The sequence below is a fragment of the Myotis yumanensis genome, unplaced genomic scaffold (assembly GCF_028538775.1).
Source record: "Myotis yumanensis isolate MYYU_CA2020_CCGP unplaced genomic scaffold, mMyoYum1.0.hap1 SCAF_4, whole genome shotgun sequence".
Lineage (NCBI taxonomy): Eukaryota > Metazoa > Chordata > Mammalia > Chiroptera > Vespertilionidae > Myotis > Myotis yumanensis.
The window spans coordinates 100,009,226-100,031,126 of record NW_027223755.1 but is presented as its reverse complement, the minus strand read 5'-3'; the positions used below and the strand labels follow the sequence as shown (position 1 = coordinate 100,031,126).

The window sequence follows — 21,901 nt, the reverse complement described above, 5'->3', positions numbered from 1 at the left end:
TGTAATAACAACAGAAACACAGGGAGGGAAAAATCCTGGAAATAATGTTAATAACGTCCATTAATAAGATAATAGTAAGTAAACCATAATTCGTCCTTAATATTGGAAGGTTGGAGACCGTGCATACTTACAAAAATATGTGTAAGCCATGCTGGGAGCTTTAAAACAAAACTTCTGTAGCCCTGGCCAGGGTGGCTTGGTTGGGCGTCCTCCCCCGCACCCAAAGGTTGCTGGCTCGATCCCCAGTGGGGGGCGTGCAGGAGGCAGCCAATGAATGCTTCTCTCCCATTGATATTTCTCTCTCTCTCTCTCTCTCTCCCCCTCCCTTCCACTCTCTCTAAAATCAACCAAAACATTTATTTTTTTTTAAATTCTGTAGCACAATGTATATGTGGTTTAGATCTTTTTACGTAAAAAATGATTAGACACGTCTAATTATATGTGTGCAGTGGTGCAGGGCCTGGAAGGAAAGCCAACACGTTCACCGTGGTTACGTCCGAGCGAGGAGCAGAGACGCTGGTCGTCCTTTATTTCAGCACCTCCAGGCCCAGGCCCCGGGGAAAGGCGGCCAACAACTCCAGCCCCGCGGCTGCGCGAGGGCCCGGGTGCCAAGTCTCGGTTCGGTTCGCCGCCGTGTGCCCAAGGGCGGAGTGGCACTCGGGTATCGAATGGACGAGGGAGCAAGTGGTTGACGCATTCCCCGTGCATAAAAGTCGGACGCGGGAGGAAGAAAAGCGCAACGAAGGGACTTAAGTGACCGCGCCGGGGAAGTCCGTTGCCAGCATCCACTCGCCCTCGGACTTCACTCCCGAAACTGCCTTCGGCTCCCGAACCAGGAACCCAAGGGCCCCCCGCCTCGCCCGGCACAAGGAGAAGCCCCTGCTGTAGCCACACCGGCCGGGCTCAAAGGCGTTACCGCCTGGGGGCGCCGCGCAGCCCGGAGCGCCGCTGAGCCAGGTGGAACCCAACTCCAAACGCTGGGCGAACAAACCTCAGTCTCCCATGCCGCGCGAGGGGTGCCGTCCTCGGAGCCCCCGTGCCTCCCGCCCCGCCAGCCGGCCCGGTTGCCCTCACCTCCCGGCGTGGCCGCCAGCGCCGGCGCACGCAGGCGGCGTCCCCACAGCAGCAGAGTCCGCAGCTCGCGCGCCATGTCTGTCCAACCCAGCGCCCCGTGCAGCGGCGCGCGCCCCGGGACCCAGGTTTTTCTCTGGCGCCGCGTGATGACGTCACGGGCCGCGCGGGGTGCCCAGTGCGCTGCCTGCGCCGGCGGGCGGCCCGAGCTTCCTAGGGGCTCGTGGGACAGTCTGGCCTGGGGGCGGGACCTCCGTGACCTTGCGTCGTGTTGTCAAGGACGACGGGCCGAGCGCGGAGCTGCCTCAGGCTCCCCGCAGCCAGCTAGCTGGGCCTCAGTTTGTGCATCCCTGAAAGGGGGCCGATGATGCCCGCCTCGGAGGGCTTGAAAGGACGGCACCGGGGCAGAAACAGTTAATGTCTCTGGAGCCAACAAGTGCCGGGCGATTTACAAAGCCAGTCTTCTCAATCTAAGGCAGGCCACATACCTAAAAGGAGTGCAAGGGAGAAGTTTAGGCTTGATTTGTCTACATCAAAACATGAACTCAGGAGCCAAGCAAGCCCCGCCAGCAAAACCGGGCTATTCTTTCATTGCATTTCTCTCACCCTGTGGAGGTAAGAGCCTTCATGGGGACGCAGACCAACTCAGGTAAAAGACGGATTCCCTGGCACCGCCTCAAGTGGGGCCCAGGCGGCTCCCCGAATGATTCAGGCACACCGAAGACTCACTGCCAAATATATATATATACACATTTATATATATATATACACACTCGTGAAAGAGTAAAATTGCCTTTCTCCTTACAACAAACAAACAAAAAGTACTCACTGCCACAATCAAATAATTGTACAAAGACGGGGGTTACTAGAGATTGTGGCAGAAGCAGCAAAGTACAGAGTCCTCCCTGGGGCTTGGACCTCGTTGGGTCATCGGAGGGGGTGTGTCAGGGAACACTTCCAGGTGGAAGGCGTCAAGGATAACCGCAGGTTCCAGGCTTAAGCAGCTAAGAAGGTATGAGAGGTGGATGGATCTGAATGAGAGAGAACTTCAGGAAGTTCTCTCACCTGAAGACTCCTACCTTGCTCCTCCCACCCCCATCCCTCATTCTCTGCATTCAACTGGATCATGCACTCCTCAATCAGGGTCCTCGAGTGGTTTCCCTTCACACTGACCAGCAATTCCAAACCCCTCCAGACCCTGCATGACCTGCCTCCTGCCTCCCTCCCTCCCTCACCACACTGCAGATGACCAAGCCAGTCCCAGGCCCAGCCATTCCCAGGATGTCACTCAGCTACTCTGCAGGGGAATTAAGGGGCCTCAGCCTCACATTTCATTCGCTGTTCACTCCACTCAGGAAATCATCTATATATATATATATATTTTTATTGATTTCAGAGAGGAAGGGAGAGGGAGAGATAGAAACATCAATGATGAGAATCATTGATTGGTTGCCTCCTGCACGCCCCCTACTGGGGATCAAGCCCACTACCTAGCCCGGGCATGTGTCCTGACCAGGAATGTAACTGTGACCTCCTAGTTCATAGGTGGACACTCAACCACTGAACTACACTGGCCGGGTGGAAATCATCTTTTGTAGGCCCTGATACATTGGCCTATAGGACAGTAGATCTAGCCTGGGGAGCCCTTTTGTTTTAGGAAAGGGAAGTGGTATTTGGCAAAGGGAAGAAGGAAGCCAAGGCTTCAGATAAGGATGAGGGGACTTTGTCCAGACAGGCAGGACCCAGGTTCTATGGAGGCAAACCTACCAGGTTCCAGACACACCAGGGCCTTCTGTCCTCTCTTGCCTTGTGGCCTTAAGAAACATACCCTCAGCCACAGATATTTGTGAGATGGTGTCCTCCAGTAGCCCAGGGAAGTGTGGTTTTTTAAGGTGACCAGGGATCCAAGTCAAGTCTTGATGGAGTTATGGGCAGTTTTCAGCCCTTGTGCACACAAGGAAAATGGAAGAAGGGAAAAGTAATTAGATGCAGATATACTTGAATTGATGGAGACTGGAGCCTGGCTTAGGGAGAGCAGGAGAGAAGCAGAAGAGAAGAGGGGGAAGAGGGGAGAGCACCCCCTGGGTATCCTCACCACCACGGTGGCCACTATAAGGTTGCTCATCCTCCTCTAAAAGTCAGTGCCTTCGCCCTAGCCGGGTTGATCAGTGTTTAGAGCGTCGGCCCACAGAATGAAGGCTTGAGGATTCAATTTCAGTCAAGGGCTCAATCCCTGGCCCCTCCTCAAGGTCGCATGTGGGAGGTAACCAATTGATGTGCCTTTCTCACATCTATGTTTCTCTGTCTCTCCCCTTCCCTTCCACTCTCTAAAAAAAATCAATGGAAAAAAATATCCTCAGGTGAGAATTAACAAACAAACAAAAAAATTGAAAATAAATAATAAGTCACTACCTTACCTCCCTGGGGTGAGCTGAGGGTCATGAAAAAAAAATGCCAGCTGCATTATTCACAATAGCCAGAAGGTAGAAGCAAACCAAGTGTCTATCGTTGGTTGACTGGATAAATAAAACATGGTCTATACATACAATGTAGTATTATTCAGACTTGGGAAATCTGAGACATGCTTCAACATGAATGAACCTTGAGAACATTATGATCAGTGAAATAAGCCAGTCAGAAAAACACAATACCGTATGGTTCTATTAACATGAAGTAGGTAGTCATCAAATTCATAAAGACAGAAAGTAGAGCCCTGACAGGTTTGGCTCAGTGGATAGAGTGTCAGCCTGCGGACTGAACGGTCCCAGGTTCGATTCCAGTCAAGGGCATATACCTTGGTTGTGGGCACATCCCCAGTAAGAGGTGTGCAGGAGGCAGCTGATTGATGTTTCTCTCTCATCGATGTTTCTAACTCTCTATCCCTCTCCCTTCCTCTCTGTAAAAAAATCAATAAAATATATATTAAAAAAAAAGACAGAAAGTAGAAAGGTGGGGGCTGGGGAAGGGGGAAAGGGTATATAGTGTTTAGTGGGGACAAAGTTTCAGTTTCGCAAGATGAATAGAGTTCTGGAGAGAATGGTGGTGATGGTTACATAACAATATGAATGTACTTAATACCACTGAACTGTATACTTAAAAATGATTCGATGGTAAATTTTATGTTATGTATATCTTACCACAATTCAAAGACAATGCCCACTGCAAAGAAAAAACAAATTCAACTGCCTTCCCTTTTCATTTTTATGTTCAAGGCACCAACTCCTGGACAAACTCCTCCCCTCAGGAGGCAATGTACTGTGTTTTCCTACAGGAGGAAAAGCTTCAAGCTGAAGAATATTTCTTGGCCTGGAAAGGTCCCAGGAATGATGTGATTCCCCATCCTTCACCCCCCAATTTCATGGATCCTCTAATAAGGCAGGTTATTTTTTAAAAAATGATTTCAGAGAGAGGAAGGGAGAGAGAGAGAGAAACATCAATGATGAGAGTGAATCATTGATCAGCTGCCTCCTGCATGCCCCGCAGTGGGGATCAGTGCCCCAACCGGGAATCGAACCATGGCCTCTTGGTTCATGGGTCGACACTCAACCACTGAGCCACACAGGTTGGGCAGGCAGGTTACTTTTTGAGGCTAAAAAGTAGGCATGTTAAGAAGAGAAACGCCCCAACAGTCCTGCAGATGCTGGATGTTGTCTGAAAGCTATTCTATAATTGTCTTAGTGCTTAGGCCTCCGGAGCAAGGGTTTCCCCCGCAGATGCACACCTGTGCAGACCTGGTCTGGGAGAGGGGCAGCTGCAGCTGGGAGGCCGCTGGCCACAGCTTCAGAGGTAGTAACTGTCTCTAGATTTCTGAGGCATCAAAACCTTCAAATCCAGAGAAGCAATTAATGGCCAGGTGGCACCTGCAAGGTTTTGCACGTTCCCTAAAGTCCTTTTTATCCTCTGTAGGACCTTGACGCCAACTCAGCATGAGTTGGAACTCAGAAACCTAGTATTTTGCTGGTTCGGTTAACAGCTGCAGTGGAACCTCAGTTCTTACACTGAATTCGTCCCGGAAGGCTGTTTGAGAAGCGATTTGTTCAAAAACTGAATCATTTTTTCCCCATTAGAAATCATGTAAATTGAATTAATTTGTTCCAGACCCACAAATAATTCCGTTTTAACCTTTCTTATATACAGTACATGTCTAGTGTACTGTTTAATCTATAAACAAACACTTCTTTGCCACCCCCTATGAGCCTTAAAGGAATCACTTTCAGCACTTGTTCCAGGATGACGTTTAGTAAGCCAATATGTAGCATCTTCACTTTTTTACATGCTGTCCCCTGGCTAACTGCTTTTCTCCAAGTTTTTCTACCTCTTTTCTCCAAGTTTTTCTACCTCTTCAATTGCCTGTGATCATTGTTTCTTTTACACCCTTAGCGACATTAGCACGCATTTTAAAAAATGTTTCTATTGATTTTTTTTTTTAGAAAGGAAGAGAGTGAGAGAAAGAGAAACATTGATCGGTTGCCTCCCATACATGCCCCAACCCATAGGTGCCCCAACCGGGACCAAACCACAACCTGGGCATGTGCCCTGACTGGGAATCAATCCAGCAACCTTTTGGTGCATGGGATGACGCTCAACCAACTGAGCCATACTGGCCAGAGCCAACATTAGAACTCTTGATGGTCTCTTTATGTTTTAAACTTGTGCTAATCATCCATTTCACTAGCAACAGAAGCTGGCAAATTTCTGAGATGTTAACAACTCAAGGTTTACCAGCAACTGACTGCATTCTCTCCTTTGGGGCCTGAGAGACGATTTTTGTCATGCTGATGTATCATCATGGAAGGGTTTTGTTCAAAGACCGAGGCATTTTTTCCATGAACAACTTGGTCGAGAACTGAATTGTTGGAGATGGGAGACTTCTAGAACTGAGGTTTTACTGTATCTCGTTATGTTAATGAATGTCAGTCCCCTGCCAACTTCAGAGATCTCCCACAGCAGCATGGCTCCATCTGGTGGGAACCCAAGCCCTGACCCCCACTTTCACACTTGCCAACCGTGAGACTGGGTGAGAAGCAAGGCCTCTGGCCCTTCATAGAGGCATGTGCAGCCACTTAGCAGGACCTGGCCTGGAACTTACTAGAGCATTTTTAATTTCACTGGATGACTCCAAACTTTATCTCCAAACTGTTCATTCTGCGTTACTAGTGGCCACTTTTAATTCCACCACCAAGGACATTGGGAATGTCACACATTGATTGCACAGACCCCCACACATTCAGGGGTGCGTGAACCTGAGGCCTTTCTCCCTTTTTATTCTCTACAGCATTGGCAGTCAGTCCAGGCCCCTCTAGGGGACTCCCTTGGCCACCCACTAGCCGGGTGACCTCGGGCAGCGCCTCCTCCTGGGGCCCTTCCACTGTGAACAATGTCTGTGCTCCCTGCAGGAGGGGCAGGAGAGGCCGGGCCATTCTGGTGGGCTCCCAGTCTCCCTGTCCAGCATGATAAATGGAAGACAGACCTGAGTCTAGACAACTGTGAAATATCACTGGCGGGGCCTTTTCTGAGCAACTTTGGCTCTGGGGAAGGCAGGGTGGAGAAGGTGGCAACCTCTTCCTTGCATTTATTCCTGGAAGCTTCTGCTGGAGGATACAGTTCACTCAGTGAACTGGCCTTGATGGCATGTTTTGAAAGATGCCTTCTGTCCTGGCAAAGAGCTGAGGCCACAGTTTTCCCAGCTTGTGGATGAAGCATTGAAAGAAAAAAACATCCACCAAATCTCCAGCCTATCTCACCCATTATTTATGAAAAGACAAGTGAGAATTGGTTTAGTCCAGTGGTCGGCAAACCGCGGCTCGAGAGCCACATGTGGCTCTTTGGCCCCTTGAGTGTGGCTCTTCCACAGAATACCACGTGTGGGCGCACACGTACAGTGCGATTGAAACTTCGTGGCCCATGTGCAGAAGTCGGTATTTTGTGGAAGAGCCACACTCAAGGGGCCAAAGAGCCGCATGTGGCTCGAGAGCTGCAGTTTGCCAACCACTGGTTTAGTCTGAGAGACTCTATAGGGTGAAAAAGCAACTCCATTCTGTGTGTGCTTGCATGCATGTGCATGTGGGTGTTTGGCCCAAGCCGATGGCCCTGTAATTCCTATCGCCACCACTCCCTGACACCCATAGGAAGGCCTGGCCTACCGGCTCCTTTCCCTGCTCAACATGGCTTCCTGGTGGCTTTCAGGGACCCTCTCAATGTTTGTGCTGTTGAGGCCCTCCCTCCTTCAAGGACTGACCCTTTGCCTAGATGCCATGGGCCTCTACTCCAGCCAGAGGCCCTTTCCAGGTGGCATCCTGAGCAGCACCTGACATCAGGCCTCAACAGGTGGGTGGTGTTCACTGAGTTCCCACTGCCAAGACTGTGTCTCCTCAGATATAGAGATGGTTTCCTTGGTTGGGATTCTCTGGTCCAGCAGAGTATCAACGGACAGAGTGGAAATGCAAACTGTTGATGTTTTCCTTGAAGGTGCCAACATCCCCTGGGCATGGGGCAGGGTGCCATGGTCCATTGGCGTCAGCCAGGTCTCTTGTGAGTGGTGGGTGCTGCACCTGTAGTTCAAGAAGCAGGAAGGATGGGACTGACCCGGCACTTGCCCCACGGAGTCACCTCCCCCAGGAAGCTGGTCAGGGTGAGGCTCCTCTTCTGTTTCTACGGAAAAGCAAGCAAGATGTGACTCTTTATTTTCCTCACAATGTGCATTGCACTTCACAGTCAGGACAGCTCCCTGCACCTCTGTCCTGGGGCAAACAAAACACCAGGCACTCTTTCCAGGTAGCTCAGGGCTTTAAGCCCTGCGGGGCTGTTTGCAGCCTGGGTTCTGCCTGACTCCTGTCCCACCCAGAGGACCTCAGGCTTCCTGTGGTCCTGCCACATTCTTATTTTGGGATTTGAGGAAGGCTGGGGGCCCAGGAAGACAAAAGTGGCAGGAGATTCCAGCTCAGAACAAATGCTGTGAAGGAGGCCAAAGAACCGCTTGACCAGACCCCCTCTCCCTAAACCCACGTTTGTTGTGAACATTGAGATTAAGTAAGGCAGTTTCAAAGTCAAGATTTTTTTTCATGGTGCCCTGTAGCCTTACTCCTCAAAGTATATATAGACCAGTGGTCCTCAACCTTCTGGCCCTTTAAATACAGTTCCTCATGTCATGACCCAACCATAAAATTATTTTCGTTGCTACTTCATAACTGTAATGTTGCTACTGTTATGAGTTGTAATGTAAATATCTGATATGCAGGATGGTCTTAGGCGACACCTGTGAGAGTGTTGTTCGACCGCCAAAGGGGTCGCGACCCACAGGTTGAGAACCGCTGGTATAGACTGAGGGCCAGCAGCAGCAGCTTCATTCAGCTGGGAGCATTAGACTTGGAAACTCAGCCTTTTCCGCCGCCCCCCCCTCCCCCCATACCTACCGAATCAGGATTTTAGCAAGATCCCAGATAATTCATATGCACATTAGAACGGAAGCAGCACTGTCCTAAGGAGCACATGGCAGTGCTAAGGAGAAGAATGTGTCTCCTAAACTATGGAACACTATGCAATTCTTGGCCCTAAGAGACAGTTTCCTTGTTTTCAACACAAACTGGGTTCTGTGCCCTGCTTTGAGCTCTAACACCATCTAGCACTTCCTCCAGTTGTTGTCTGTCTCTATTGAGTTCTCCAAGGACTGTATCTCAGTGCCTAGGATCTGCTCAATAGATGCTTGCTGAGTGGACAAACAGTGCTTCGAGAAAGCTTGCGTACTTGAACTCAAATGTCTAGAGAGAACAAGTGAGGATGGGCCTCCCTTAAAACCCGGAGAGTTCTCCATGCTTCTGCCTGCAGAGCCCTTCCTCTCATTGATGACACCAGTTCTGGCTGCTGAACCTGTTGACTCTGAATGACTCCCTGGCCTACTTCACTTCCCTGCCCCTTTCTCTACATCTAGCTATGGGAGCACAGCCATGGTGCCAGCATCTGGTCCCTAAGACTTTCCCTTCGTCAGCAGACCTCCTGCCACTCCCTGTGCAGCAGCACATTAAAATAACTTTCCCTCTTCTGTGGGCCTGCAACCTGTGCCCAGGTGTGAAGGGTCCTGGGTGGGGTAGGAGAGGACAAGGAAGGAAGCCTGGCGCAGGGAGCCTGGCAGCCTTGCTCGTGCTGGCAGGAGAGGGGAACAGGTGCAGGAGCCTGGTCACAACCCTCAGTCCTTCCCAAGAATGTCCTGTCCGGACATTTTCCCGAAGGACCATCACTTGGAACATTCTGTAAACCACACTACCTCCCTTGAGGATCCTTCCGTTTGAACTTCATTGGTATGGCTATATATAGTAGCTATTGTTGACTTAAAAAATCAGTTTATAAGAGGCTTCCTTGTTGCGCCAGAGCCCTGGAGACTCAGGATCAGGCGTTAAAGGCCCTTTCAGTCACTTAGCCCTCTCCAGGCGTTGGGTGGGAGTTTATAGCTTGGACACTAGAGCTGACCAACAGTGTCAACATTTCTTTATCTATGATGCCAAAGTGAACCAGCGGGCACTAGATACAGGTAGACTGAGTCCCACATAGTTCTTTGTAAGGACTGTTACCATTTACTGTGACTTTTGAGGGGTTACGATGTACTGTTCTCACTTCCCCAAAGTGGGTTCAAGCTGAATCTGTGGAATATGGGGGGAGGCAGCCAGGTAGGGCAAATTTCAAGGCCAGGAGGAAAAGCTCCTTTTGGGCACAGGAACATGGCTTGGGCCCATGTCTTCCCTTGCTGCTCATGAACTCAGGTAAGTTACTGCCTCCATCCTCCTACCTCATGGCCAGGACAAAGGAGTCGATAATGCATTTAAACAGCACTTGTTACCCAGTATGGTTATCTTCATTCAGACAAGAAAGCAGAGCTCAGGGAGCTCACTTAAGGCTGAGGCCCTGGTGCCCAAGTACCACCACGCTGTCAGTACTGATTCTCAGCCTCACAGAAGCCTCAGGCCCATGCTTTCTATGACTAGATCTCTTACTTGTCTCCTCCGAAGCCCCTCCAACATATCTGTACCATTTCCTTAACCAAGGTGTTCTGTCAGCACCCTTTGAATTTTTCAGTTTAGTGAAGTAATTCTAGTGGTATCATGCTCAATAGATCCTAGTAAATTCTCTCTAGAAAGGTGTGAGCACATTGAAAACACCATTTGCCTTCTCACCTACTCACCCAAAGTTCCTCAGTCTAGCCTGTTAGCCTGGGTGCTACATTCACTCTAATTTGCTGTAACTGACCCTTCCATACTCTCCACTTTGCACAATGGATGTACCCAAGTCATGCAGTGGAATGAGCATGGGACATCCTGGGAAGGTACACTGTGGCTTTATGATCCCAAGTGGGTTTTGTCACCATTCCTACATGCTCCTGCACATCCACTGGCTAAAGTGACATTGCTGCAGTGTCTACTTTCCAGCACTGTTCTCGAGTAAAGAACTTCCTATGGCACAATGACTATTTCCTAGAACTCAGCTCCGTCATCAAAGGACTTTACTTTTTCAGAGTAGCCCATTCTCCTATGCAGTGATAAAAGCTCTGTTTGGCTTAAATAGTCTTTGGTTTCATTTTATAGCAATCAAAAGGAGAAAGTTGTGTGTCTTCAGCCTGAGATCTTAAAAATTGAAGCCTTTGCAGAGGTTGCATTCAATTCCTGCTTTTAACATACTAAATTCTCAAAAACATAGTCAAACACACTCACTACACAAACTCAACCAAGCCCTTTCAGTCTTATGCTGACTAGCTGCTAAGCTAATTCTAAGGGTCATTAGCCAACTGGAACCATCTTTGAATCCAAGCAGTTTTACCAGCTTTTATTATAAACACCAGCACATTTCAAGTTTCCTCTTTTTGATCACAAATATAGGACTGTTTTCTTCTCCTCCTAAGTATACAGCATTGAGACACAGCATCCGGGCTTTCCAGCTCTTAGAGACATTTCCATACGCCAAGTGCAGGATGGGAACCCACAGACCACACCCTCAGCTGCATCCTTTGGCATCTGGATTGCAGGGACGTGGGCTCCAAGATGAGGTCGGTCCAGTTTTGGATTCCAGGATCACCTGAAAAAAGATGCCTCCCACTGTTAAAAGGCTGCACATCTGGAGTTTGGGCCTGGGCCGCCTCTCTAGGGCCCCAGATGGCTCACTCCTTCCTGTCTGAACATGGGGTCAGGGCTTTCCAACTGGGGGAGAAAGAGCGTCACGGGTGCGAGAAGTGGGCAAGCTGAGCAAGGACGGCCGGATGATCATATTCTTACTTGGCTTAATCTAGAAGATTCTAAGTAAGCTCTGTGCTAAAACAAATTTCTTGGAAAGTTTCCTCAAATTTAGATTCCCGAATCAAGTATTTTGAAAATATTTCTGTAAACACAGGGCCCAAACAAAAGCTATTTGGGCAACAATTTCAAAATTTAACACAACTCCTGATCTAGACCACTCTCTGGTTGGGGGGACAAGCGCTGAGACAGAACTCAGTTCACCAGTGCCCTGGAAGGGGGCATACTCTAGAGGACTAATTTCAACTATCCAGGTGGTGGCGGTCCTCTCAGATGGGATTTTTACAGCATTCAGGAACTCTAGTGTCACCCTCAGTAAGGTCACCTGAAACTGGACACGGAGGGGCCGACCTAGTGCCTGAGTGCAAGTATCCCTGAAAGCTGGAGGCCTCTTCTCACCACAGCAAGGCTGGTGGCCAGGGCTCTAGTCGCCCCTCAGCAGCCTCCAGGACTGCACCTCACTCTTTCTAGAGGGTGGGGAATGAAGGGCTAAAGCTCTGTCCAGCCCAGTGTTGGAGGCTGTGCAGGACATACTGCATGGCGGCATCCTCCCCGACTGAACAATTTCAGGGGGAGGGGGCCCAGAAACCACCTCTACTCCCTGGAGCACCCTTTGCATCAATTCTGGGATTAGAATCGGCATATAGGAAGGGGGGTGGGGTAGACCAAAAACAAATGCAGGAACCTCCCTAGGGTTGCTGGGGTGGGGTGACTAAGAGAGGGATGGTGGACAGGAGGCAAAGTACTTTTACTGACCCATTTGTGTCCCTAGCTCTGTGGGTGAAGTGCCTTCGTGAGCATCGAATGTGTACAGCCATCACGGAGCTGAATGTCTCGGTCACCGGAAAGAATATTCCAGGTCTCGGTTGAGTCCTGTGGCCATCTGAATGACTACTAGGACTTTGCTCACCCCCCTCCTCTACGGGCAAACAACCAGAACCATGTCTTACAAAGAACAGACTCCAAAAATATATATAAATAAATAAAAACCTTAAACATTCTTACAGGGATCTTAAAGAACAGAATACATGTTAAAAACTTCAGTAATTTATATCAATTTTAAGCGGTACGTTATATACAATGGGGGAAAAAACACATGCATAGTCCAAATACAATGTTGAAAACAGCATTTTCATTAACAAAAACCCCGAACACTAAGTGTTAATACCATATACATGAATTCAAGAAGGACCACCCTTTTTGTCTGTTGCACACAGTTTATTTAACAATATGATATAAGAAATGAGTTGGTACTTTACCGTCCTATACAGTGATTGAATCTTCTTGAATTTTCTTATTTATAGTAATTATAGCGCTTGCATGATTTACACTAGAATTGCTTTTCCTCATTTCAAGTTTCACATAGAAGAAAGAATGCTCTTCTCTATTAACATTAGCATGGTCTAAGAGAGTGATCATCCCTATTTTTTGTCTAAAACCAGTTTTATCAGAGAAACAAAGCAACAATTTCTACATCTGCAAGACAAGAGTTTGGCTTAAGCCAATATGTATAGATAGATGTGTGTGGGTGTGTATGTGTGTGCACGTAGGAGCCAATTCCTATCGTCCAGGGGTAATACTTGGAGAACGCCCACAGAGTTCACAATAGAAAAAATCTTCCCGCAACATCAGAAAGTTGTCGGGATACATTATAAGCTTGCATTATTTCAAGAATCAGTTTCTGAATATTATTTTTCTTCTCACTTTTAAACATAAATGTTTAAAGTCTTGAAAATACAAATAAAAAATATGGATATAATGAACTTGTTTTTCCCATTAAAAAAAGGCATGAGTCACCAGCAATGACGACAAAAAATCCAAACAATCCCCCCTCCCCCCAAAACAAAAAAACAAAAACAAAAAACAAAAAGAGAGACCAGATATTTAAATCAACTGGTTTTTAACAAAAAAATATATTCTTTGTATTGTTTCTTTAAACAGCAATCTACCCTTCCGTGGCCTGGAAGTAGCAGTTCCATCTAGGAATAAAAAGAACCTAGATGCTTGGATTTCAGTACAAAAGGTCCAAGAACATGAAAGGAAAAAAAAGTGATGCTCTCACAATGCTACAAACCCTCCACAAACTTTTCTAGGGTGTCTCCCGTGGTGTCGCCGACCAGGGACAGCTCATTGGACAATGCACTCCTGTTGGGGGTATTCAGCTGTGGTAGCATTGCACTCTGTTCGGGGTTCCCCAAGTGTCCCTGATCTATGGAGCTGGCCATGGTGACTGCAAGTCCTGGGTGGGGAGAACCAGTCTGGGGTGAGACGTGGTGTGGTGAAGGCTGGGGCTGTATCCGTGGTGATGGGCTGGAATGTGGAGGCTGGGACTGGGGCCGTGGAGACTGGACAGGGGCCGGAGATCGCACCTGGCTACTAAGGGATGTGGCCATCTGCTGGCCAGGGAGGTGCGAGGCCTGTGGCTGTCCTGAGAGCATGTGCTGCTGGGGGCTCATGGGGTTTGGCTGGCCTGGGGACCCAATCTGCTGCTTCATCTGTTGCTGCTGCAGAATCCGTTGCTGCAGAGCTTGCTGGATGTTGGGGGTGTTGTCTGCACCCAGCCCAGGCTGCCCCATCTGGCTGAGCTGTCCCATCTGAGCTGCCATCTGGCCCATGGAGTTTCCCTGCATGGGCAGGTGCTGCTGCATTCGCTGCTGCTGCATGGCCGGGGGATAGCCTCCAGGTCCTTGAGGCTGCTGGAACTGGCTGTGTCCTGCCATGCCTGCAGCCATGCCAGCACTGCCCTGCTGTTGCTGCTGTTGCTGTTGCTGTTGCTGCTGTTGCTGCTGCAACAGCTGCCTCCGCAGCATCTCTCTGTACTGTGGATTCATACTTGCCATGCTGGGGTTGTGTCCCGGGTTCATGATGTTCAGGGCTTGACCCTGGGGGTTCAGGCCTCCCATTGCTTGCTGCTGCGGAGGCACACCGGGCCGTGGCCCGCTGGCTTGCATGGCATTCAGGTTCTGCAGGCTGGGCTGCTGGTGCAGGCCAGGCTGGGGCTGCAGGCCAGGCTGGGCCTGGAGGCTGGGCTGGGGCTGCAGACCGGGCTGACTGGCCACGTACTTGGCTGTGCGCTGTTTGATGAAAGCTGCCATCAGCTGAGGGTTTGACTTGAGGATGTTGAGCACCTGCTGCTGCTGCTGCGGGGAGCTGGGAGACTTCAGGGTCCGCAGCAGGTCCTGCAGGGCGCCGGGTGAGATGCTCCGAGGCGGCTGCACGTTAGGCATCCGTGGTCCGGCTACAGCTGGTTGGGCCTGCATAGACATCACGGGTCTGGGCATGCCCGGCATCGGTTGTTGCTGCGGGATGGGAGCTGGCTGCCACTGCCCGGGGGGCAGGTTGGGCATGACAGGCCCACTGACCTGGTTGGGTCGGGGCACATTCAGGCCCACAGGAGCCATCTGGTTCACGGGAGTCACCATGCCTGTGCGTCCCGGGGGCATGCCGTTGTTGATGTTCACCCGATACAGATGCTGCTGCTGCTGAGCCTCGCGTTCAATCTGCCGGGCCGCCTCCACTGCTGCAGGTGGTGGTTGGGCGGGGGGTGGTGGGGCTGGCACCTGGTTGGTGGGCTTCCCAGTGGACACTGTGGTGGGGGGCTGAGTTCGGACCACGCTGGAGAAACCGGCTGGTGACATGCTCACAGGCGAGGGCTGGGGCTGGGTTGGGGGCTGTGGTGTCTGGGGTGTGCTGGGTTGCTGTGTAGGGGTCCCGGGTGGTGCTGAGGTAGGGGAAGGCAGACTTTGCTGAGGCACGTTGCGGGTGTTCATGGTGGCCATTCGCCGGCGCATGAGCTGCGCTTGCTGCAGGCGGTGCTGGATCTGTTGCTGGCGGAGCTTGTGTTTGATGTTGAGGCAGAAGGGCACGGGGCATTTGTTTTCTTGGCAGTGTTTGGCATGGTAGCAGCAAAGGGCAATGAGCTGCTTGCATACTGGGCAGCCTCCATTGGTCTTGCGCTTGCAGCCCTTAGTGTGCTGTACAACCCGCTTCATCTTCTGGCAGGACGGCAGCGAGCAGTTGGCATTGCGGCACTGGCAGGCGTGCACCAGGGACTGGATGCAGCGCTGGATGCTCAGGCGCCGTGACTCCTGGGGGCTCTTAGACTGCGGCTCACCCTGGCTGCCGCCCTCGTCGTCTAGGCCCAGTCCCCACTTCACCATCTTGTGGGTGTGGCTCTTTGTGTTGTAGCAGTTGATGCAAAGGTCATAGTCCTGCAGACAAAGAAAGGGGTCAGGCTAGCATCAGCATGTGGCCCAGCGTTAGACATCCCAGCCACCCCCTGGAACCTTCACTTCTGGGAACTCCTCCACAGCCCGAAAGGCTCCAAAGACCACAAGATCCATTTACTCGCCCTCACCCCGCACTCTTCCAGGGACCCCCTCACATTTCCCAACCTTGTGAGCAGGTACAGAGGCTTACCCATGCATAGGGTGTGTGGCTTCATGTCCACCCAAGGCTTTTGAGTACATTGGTGGGCACTGGTTCCCCTTTCCTTCCTTCCTCTGCACCCTGGGAATCACACCCAGCCATCCCGCCCCCACACCTGGCCTGGGGAGTGACTGTTGCTATACCCATTTGCTCCTAAGTGCCTGCCACATAAGCATCTGAAGTACCACAGACCTGAGTTCCTAGAGATTGGGTGCCCTCAGTGCACCCCCAGAGCTCTGCAGGGCGGTCCAGGAGGGCACTGGAGCTAAGAGGCCTTCGCCAGGAGAAAGACCCTCTCCCCAGATTTCTAAAAGCCGCCTACATCTAGAGACAGACAACAGGTCCTAGAGCAGAGAATGGAGCCGATGGCCAGGACTAATAACCTTTTCATAGTAAAGATGTGAAAATCCCAGCAGTAGGAAATGAGAGGGAGAACAAAAGGAGGTTGGAAAAAGCAGTAAGTAAAGATGAGGACATTACAAAGACTCTGCTCTTCTCCTCAGAGATCACAGTCCACTTCTATAGGCCCAAGACTGTGGAGATCATCCTAGAGGCCGACATTGGACTGGGAGGAGTCTATGATTGTCTGCAGGGGGCGAGATGGAGGGCTCAAAATAGCCTGGCTCACCCCATGTGAGGGGCCCATCTATGCAAGAGAAAGACCCACCTCTGAGCACAGGGGACAAGACCTCTGCAGGGGGAAGACAGTGTGGTATGGCCATGGGTCCAACCAAGACAAGGGAGGAGGGTTACCAGAGTTCTGGAAGGATCAAAGCACTGCCAACGCCTCTCCTGCTCTCTCCATGCTCCTGCTCTGGCACCATGAGGACTGTGGATGTGCCCGACACAGAGCCGGGATTAATGAAACACAGGGAATAACAAGTGCCTGTGGTCATCTCCTCATCTAGACAGGTCAGTGCTTGCTGACTCCCAGGAAGACTCGCTTGTCCTGCCAAGGGGATCCTGTCACTGTCATGCTCAGTTTGTTCAGGACCAGACCACGCGCCACAAAGGGAGAGAGGCTTTTTATCTTGAATGTCTGGTGTTGAACCTAGTGCAGTCACATAGCAGGAACCCAATCAATAAGAGTTAGATCTTCTTATGTGTGAACTAAAATAAAACAAACCATCTGTCTCATAATCAACAGCGCCCTTAGAGGAAAAGTGGTCATTTTTCTCCCCTGAGAAGTGCCAACTGTCTAATAGTTCAACCTAAAATGCAAATGCATGGACCACAGAGGGCTGGGAGCAGCCAAGGGGACCTCAGACTCATGGACCACACCAGCGCTGCCAGTTCTGTCAGAGCCAGGCACAGGGAGGGAGATATGGGCCTACCTCGCACACAGTACAATGCCAGCGTGTCTCCACATGGTGCTTGCACTCATTGCAGGTGTAGACAAAGCGGTCCTGGCCCTGGGTGTGCAACTCCACCAGCATGCACAGCGTGGACCACTTGGACCGCCTCAGAGAGGAGAATTCCCAGTGCTTGTCCCTGGCGAGGGTGAGGAAGGCGTCGCGCCCATCCATGAGGTCGCAGCTGAGCAGGGGGTCGGGGTCAACAATAGGGGGCAGCGTATTGATGACAGGCCCAGCATGGAGGTGGATCACAAAGAAGACCTGCAGGAAGAACAGCAGGAGTATGTCAGCCCACAGAGAGCGTGCTGAGGGGGGCTGGCCCAGCTTGCAGAACTGAGACTGCGCTGAGCCTGACACCTGCTGTCCCAGGGGTGTGTCAAAGGCCCAACTCCCTGGGGATGAACTGACTTAATGATGTATTGTGTGGTGTTATCCAACCAGCCAGGTCTGCCTTTTAGGGGCTGGTCCTCCCACTGTGTGCACCAGAGTGTCACCATGCCTTTTCCCTTCTCTTGGCCAGGGGCAGGGTTGTGGCTTTTTCAGCAACCCCCCTCCTTTATCTTGGTCCAGGGGGGCACAAATCCTGGGTTCTGTGGCCTTCCCTGTGTCTCACCTCTTTGTGTTTCTCCATGGTAGCGTAGAGCTTCTGGGACAAGTCGTTGGACACGTTGGGCATACTGGGTTTCTTCTTGTTGGCCCGGCTGATACTGCTTTTATTCTTGTTGGTTTTCTTGTTGTTCTTTTTCTTGGCATTCTTGCTGTCACCCTGGCTGCCCTGCAACAACACAAACTTGTCAGACAAGCCCAGCTTCCTCCTCCAGGTCCAGTATCTAGCCGGGACTCCCAGCTCCAGGCTCTGGACTGTGGATGTGCTCAACACAGAACCAGGGTTAATGGAACACAGGAAATAAAATAACAAGTGCCTGTGATCATCTCCTCATCTGGACAAGTCAGCACACATACTCACTCTGGGTGCTGAAAGGACTGTCACTCCAGGAAGCACCCTTTGCAGATCGCTACCTATATGGGCTGTGTAAACACACTGCTGCCTTCACAGGAAACTGCAGCAGGAAAAGTGATGAGGATGGAAGCAGGGCCTGTATGTTCAGCTAAGACCCCAATGGGCACAGTGGTGATACATCAACAGAGAGCAAGTGTGGCCTGTGTCATGAAGGCCACAGGACACGTTACCTCTTGAGGGAAGAACACACCTGGGATGCTAATTTGGAATCTAGCAACAGAGAAGAGGAAGCCATTTCACATTGTTTCACGTCATCCCACTGGACACCTGTAGTTCCATGGCATATCCTGCATGCTCAGTGGCTTATTCTTTGCTTTTGAAAGACTCCAAATATCCACAAGTGAGAGAAATGGGAAAGGTGCTAATGAAGAAGCCGCTGCACAGATAGGGGCAGGTCCCAAGCAAGGCTACAGGACATCTTCCTGACCCTGCTCCCATTCCCCAGGCCCACTCAGGCCTGAAACACACCATTAGTGCTGCAACTGGCTTAAGTCTAAGTGGTTTTGCTGCTCAGTTAAAATGCTCCTACTCCGGGAAAAACTCAAGCTTAGTCATTCAGGTTTCAAGGTGAGAACGCTCATTTGGTCTGGTCCAAAGAACTTAGTTTATAACTAGGGGAGAGAGAGGAAGAGGTAGGGAGAGAAGGCAAGAAGGGTGGGGGGAGAGATAAACACACACATACACTGGTGCTGAAAGGAGTGACACTTTAGGGCAGTGGTTCTCAACCTTCTGGCCCTTTAAATACAGTTCCTCATGTTGTGACCCAACCATAAAATTATTTTCGTTGCTACTTCATAACTGTAATGTTGCTACTGTTATGAGTTGTAATGTAAATATCTGATATGCAGGATGGTCTTAGGTGACCCCTGTGAAAGGGTCGTTTGACTGCCAAAGGGGTCGCGACCCACAGGTTGAGAACCGCTGCTTTAGGGGAAGTGCAGTTGCACTCTACCTCCTCCACCACCACCACCTCTGAGAAAGAGCCAGGAGGGGACTAAGAAGTCCTGACAACTGGAAGTAACGTCAGATCAGAAAAGGTCATTGATAAAAACTAAGGACACTGAATGAACTTTGGACTCTGGTTAACAATGATGTATCAATATTGGTTCAGCAACTGTAACAAATGCAGCACACGGATTTAAGATGCCAGGTACTAGAATACAAGTAACTCTGTATCATCTGCTCAAGTTTTCTCTAAGCCTTTATTCTAAAATATAAAGCCTATATTTTATTTTATTATTTAAAAAAAATCTTTTTATTGATTTTAGAGAGAGGAAGGGAGAGGGGGAGAGAGAAATATCAATGATGAGAGAGAATCATTGATTGGCTGCCTCCTGCACGCCCCCCACTGGGGACTGAGCCCACAACCCGAGCATGTGCCATGACCAGGAATAGAACCACAACCTCCTGGTTCATAGGTCGATGCCCAGCCACTGAGTTACACCAGCCGGGCTAAAGCCTTTATTTTAAAAGTTATAAAATATATAGATTTACTTTACAGTTTATAAAACATAGCCAAATAATAAAAATATGTATTTTTTTGCCACCAAAGCAATAGCTGCTATGCACATTTACTTTGTGTATTTTTCTTTACAAAGTTGGGGGTCATTCACAAGTTGAGGTTGCTCCTGGTGCTTCTCCACTATGGCAAGCACCTTTCCATGTCTCCTATTAAGACCACTTTTAGTGACAAAGCATCATTCCATCACAAGTGCTGTCCGTAACTAAGCCAACCCTTAGTTATGTGAACTGGACACCCAGAATGGTGCCTCCATCCCTCACCTCCATGTCCTGCTATCTCCACCACATGCAAATCCATGGTTAGCAATGGCTGGCTCAGGCATCAGCCTTTATCTAGTTCTATCTCCCAGAAAGCCCCACCAACACTAGGCCAGAGGCAGGCAACGAGGTACATGTCCTTGACTGGGAATCAAGCCCATGACCCTTTAGTCCTAGGGCCGAAGCTCTAACCACTGAGCAACTGGCCAGGGCTCCTCTTGGATATTTACAGGCATTGCAACATTAACATGTCTGCAGCCAATTCTTGACTTCTTCCCCCAAATATGCTCTCCCTCTTCCTCTTCCCTCAGGTAGAGGCAGCGGGCAACCCTGACCCAGGATTTTCCTCACATGCCACAAAGATCCACCCCAAACTCTGGGGCTGCTACTGTTAACATACACAGCATGTTTCCCACAGCCTCTACAGCTACGAGCCAAAACACCAAGTCTTACTGGACACCCCAAAGCACGGCACACTTGCTCACAACTCGGACGCCTAAAGTTTCTCCTCCTCCTGCTGGACGCTTCGTCTCTCAGGGACCCTCTGGGTTCCTTCTCACCAGGTCAGTCTCTGCTCAGATGCCTCTGCCCAGACCAGCCCCTCCCCCCATTCCGTGCTTCCTTTTCTCCACAGCTTGCACCACTATCTCCGAGTGTGCTGGGCATGTGTTTTTCTTGTTTCTCCTCCTAGAACATATGTCCCTTGAGGGCAGGGATGGTGCACTGCTCAGGCTCATGGCTGCACACAGCGTGAGTGCAAGTGCGGACACCACAGAAAGAGCTGCAGGTGTGTGTGTTTAGTTTGTAAAATACTCTTTTAAATCAATTGATTGGTCCCTGGCTGTGACACATTCATGACACACCTGTTTCTGTCTCCATGTGTTCTGGGCTCCCTGGCAGGGCACCCACCTCTCATCTTTCTGTGCCTTGGCCCTCTGTGTTATGCCCAGAGATGCTGGAGTAAGCATCTCCTGTCCCCTGATGTGTCTCTAGTGCCCACATCTCAGCTCGCCCAGCAACCAGTGTGGTTTGTGCTTCCAAGCCCCAGACATATTGTGCATAGTGACAAGGTGAGGTTATGCATGAAAATACCACCACACACAAAAAGAAGGCCACACCCTGTGAACTCAACAGCATAAGTTCACTTTCCAACCTGCCAGAATTCATCCTTCAAGCGTACACATCTGGGGCACCAGCTTTCCAGGAGGGTGGGGTAGTGGGACGTAGGGGCTTTACCTCTGTAGTCTCGCTGGCTGCAGTGCTCTCTTCCTTCTTCCTCTCTTCTTCTTCTTGTTCCAGCTCCTTAATGCTCTCCTCCAACACGTTGGGCCAGAAGTCACCCTCAAAATAGGGCAATTCCTTGGCACTGGTGAGCCTGTCTTCAGTTGCTTGTTTAAAAATGTCCTGAGAGTAAACAAAGCACAGCAGTGAGATAAGGGGCCCAGGCAAAGCTCCTGAGGAAGGGGCAGAGCAGCCACAACATAGAAGAGGGTCCTGGTGCAGCATATTCCCATGGTGCACGATGGCCAAGATCAGCCAATTTAAACAGACGACAGGACAGCACTGCTTTCAGACTGCCAACTAGAAATCTTGATAGACTGCAGATAAGATGCTTTTACATTTTTATTTCACTTTTTTTCCTTTGGCTTTCTGATCCTCGTTAAGTGTATACAATTCTAACATGTGAGTGTGAGAGAAAGACACCTGAAGGTATAACAAAGCCACTGCATGCCCTCCTTCAGTAAGCACCAGGTACCTTGTAGTCATGGATGATCCGCTCAGCAAAAGCCTTGTCCAGCATCTTTTTGTACCACTCCTGTAGGCGCTTCGGTTTTGGGATTTTTTGATCAGGGGGGTGGCAATGGAAGATGTAGTCATCTCCTTCACTTGGGGGACAGGCCCAGATATGTCCTGTCACATACCTGCAGGATACACACACATAATTCAGATAAAGTGCTGAGCAAAACTATCCC

The 21,901-nt window shown here is 50.1% G+C and overlaps 2 protein-coding genes across 3 annotated transcripts in view; both read right to left on the bottom strand.

Annotated features, from left to right (window-relative positions):
• Window positions 1–1,166, bottom strand: part of TRAP1 (TNF receptor associated protein 1) — a 60,254-nt gene extending 59,088 nt beyond the window's left edge. The window contains exon 1 of the mRNA XM_070413129.1: window positions 1,075–1,166. Within this exon, the coding sequence (XP_070269230.1) occupies window positions 1,075–1,150 (76 nt within the window). The 5' untranslated portion in view covers window positions 1,151–1,166. The remainder of the gene's footprint in view (window positions 1–1,074) is intronic.
• An 11,204-nt stretch (window positions 1,167–12,370) lies between these two features.
• CREBBP (CREB binding protein) overlaps window positions 12,371–21,901 on the bottom strand; it is a 154,968-nt gene continuing 145,437 nt past the window's right edge. For both annotated transcript variants that reach the window (XM_070413115.1, XM_070413114.1), the window contains 5 exons: window positions 21,685–21,850; window positions 21,165–21,332; window positions 17,742–17,903; window positions 17,108–17,389; window positions 12,371–15,556 (listed from right to left, as the gene is read on the bottom strand). In XM_070413115.1, coding sequence (XP_070269216.1) covers window positions 13,412–15,556; window positions 17,108–17,389; window positions 17,742–17,903; window positions 21,165–21,332; window positions 21,685–21,850 — 2,923 coding nt within the window. In that variant the 3' untranslated portion in view covers window positions 12,371–13,411. The remainder of the gene's footprint in view (window positions 15,557–17,107; window positions 17,390–17,741; window positions 17,904–21,164; window positions 21,333–21,684; window positions 21,851–21,901) is intronic.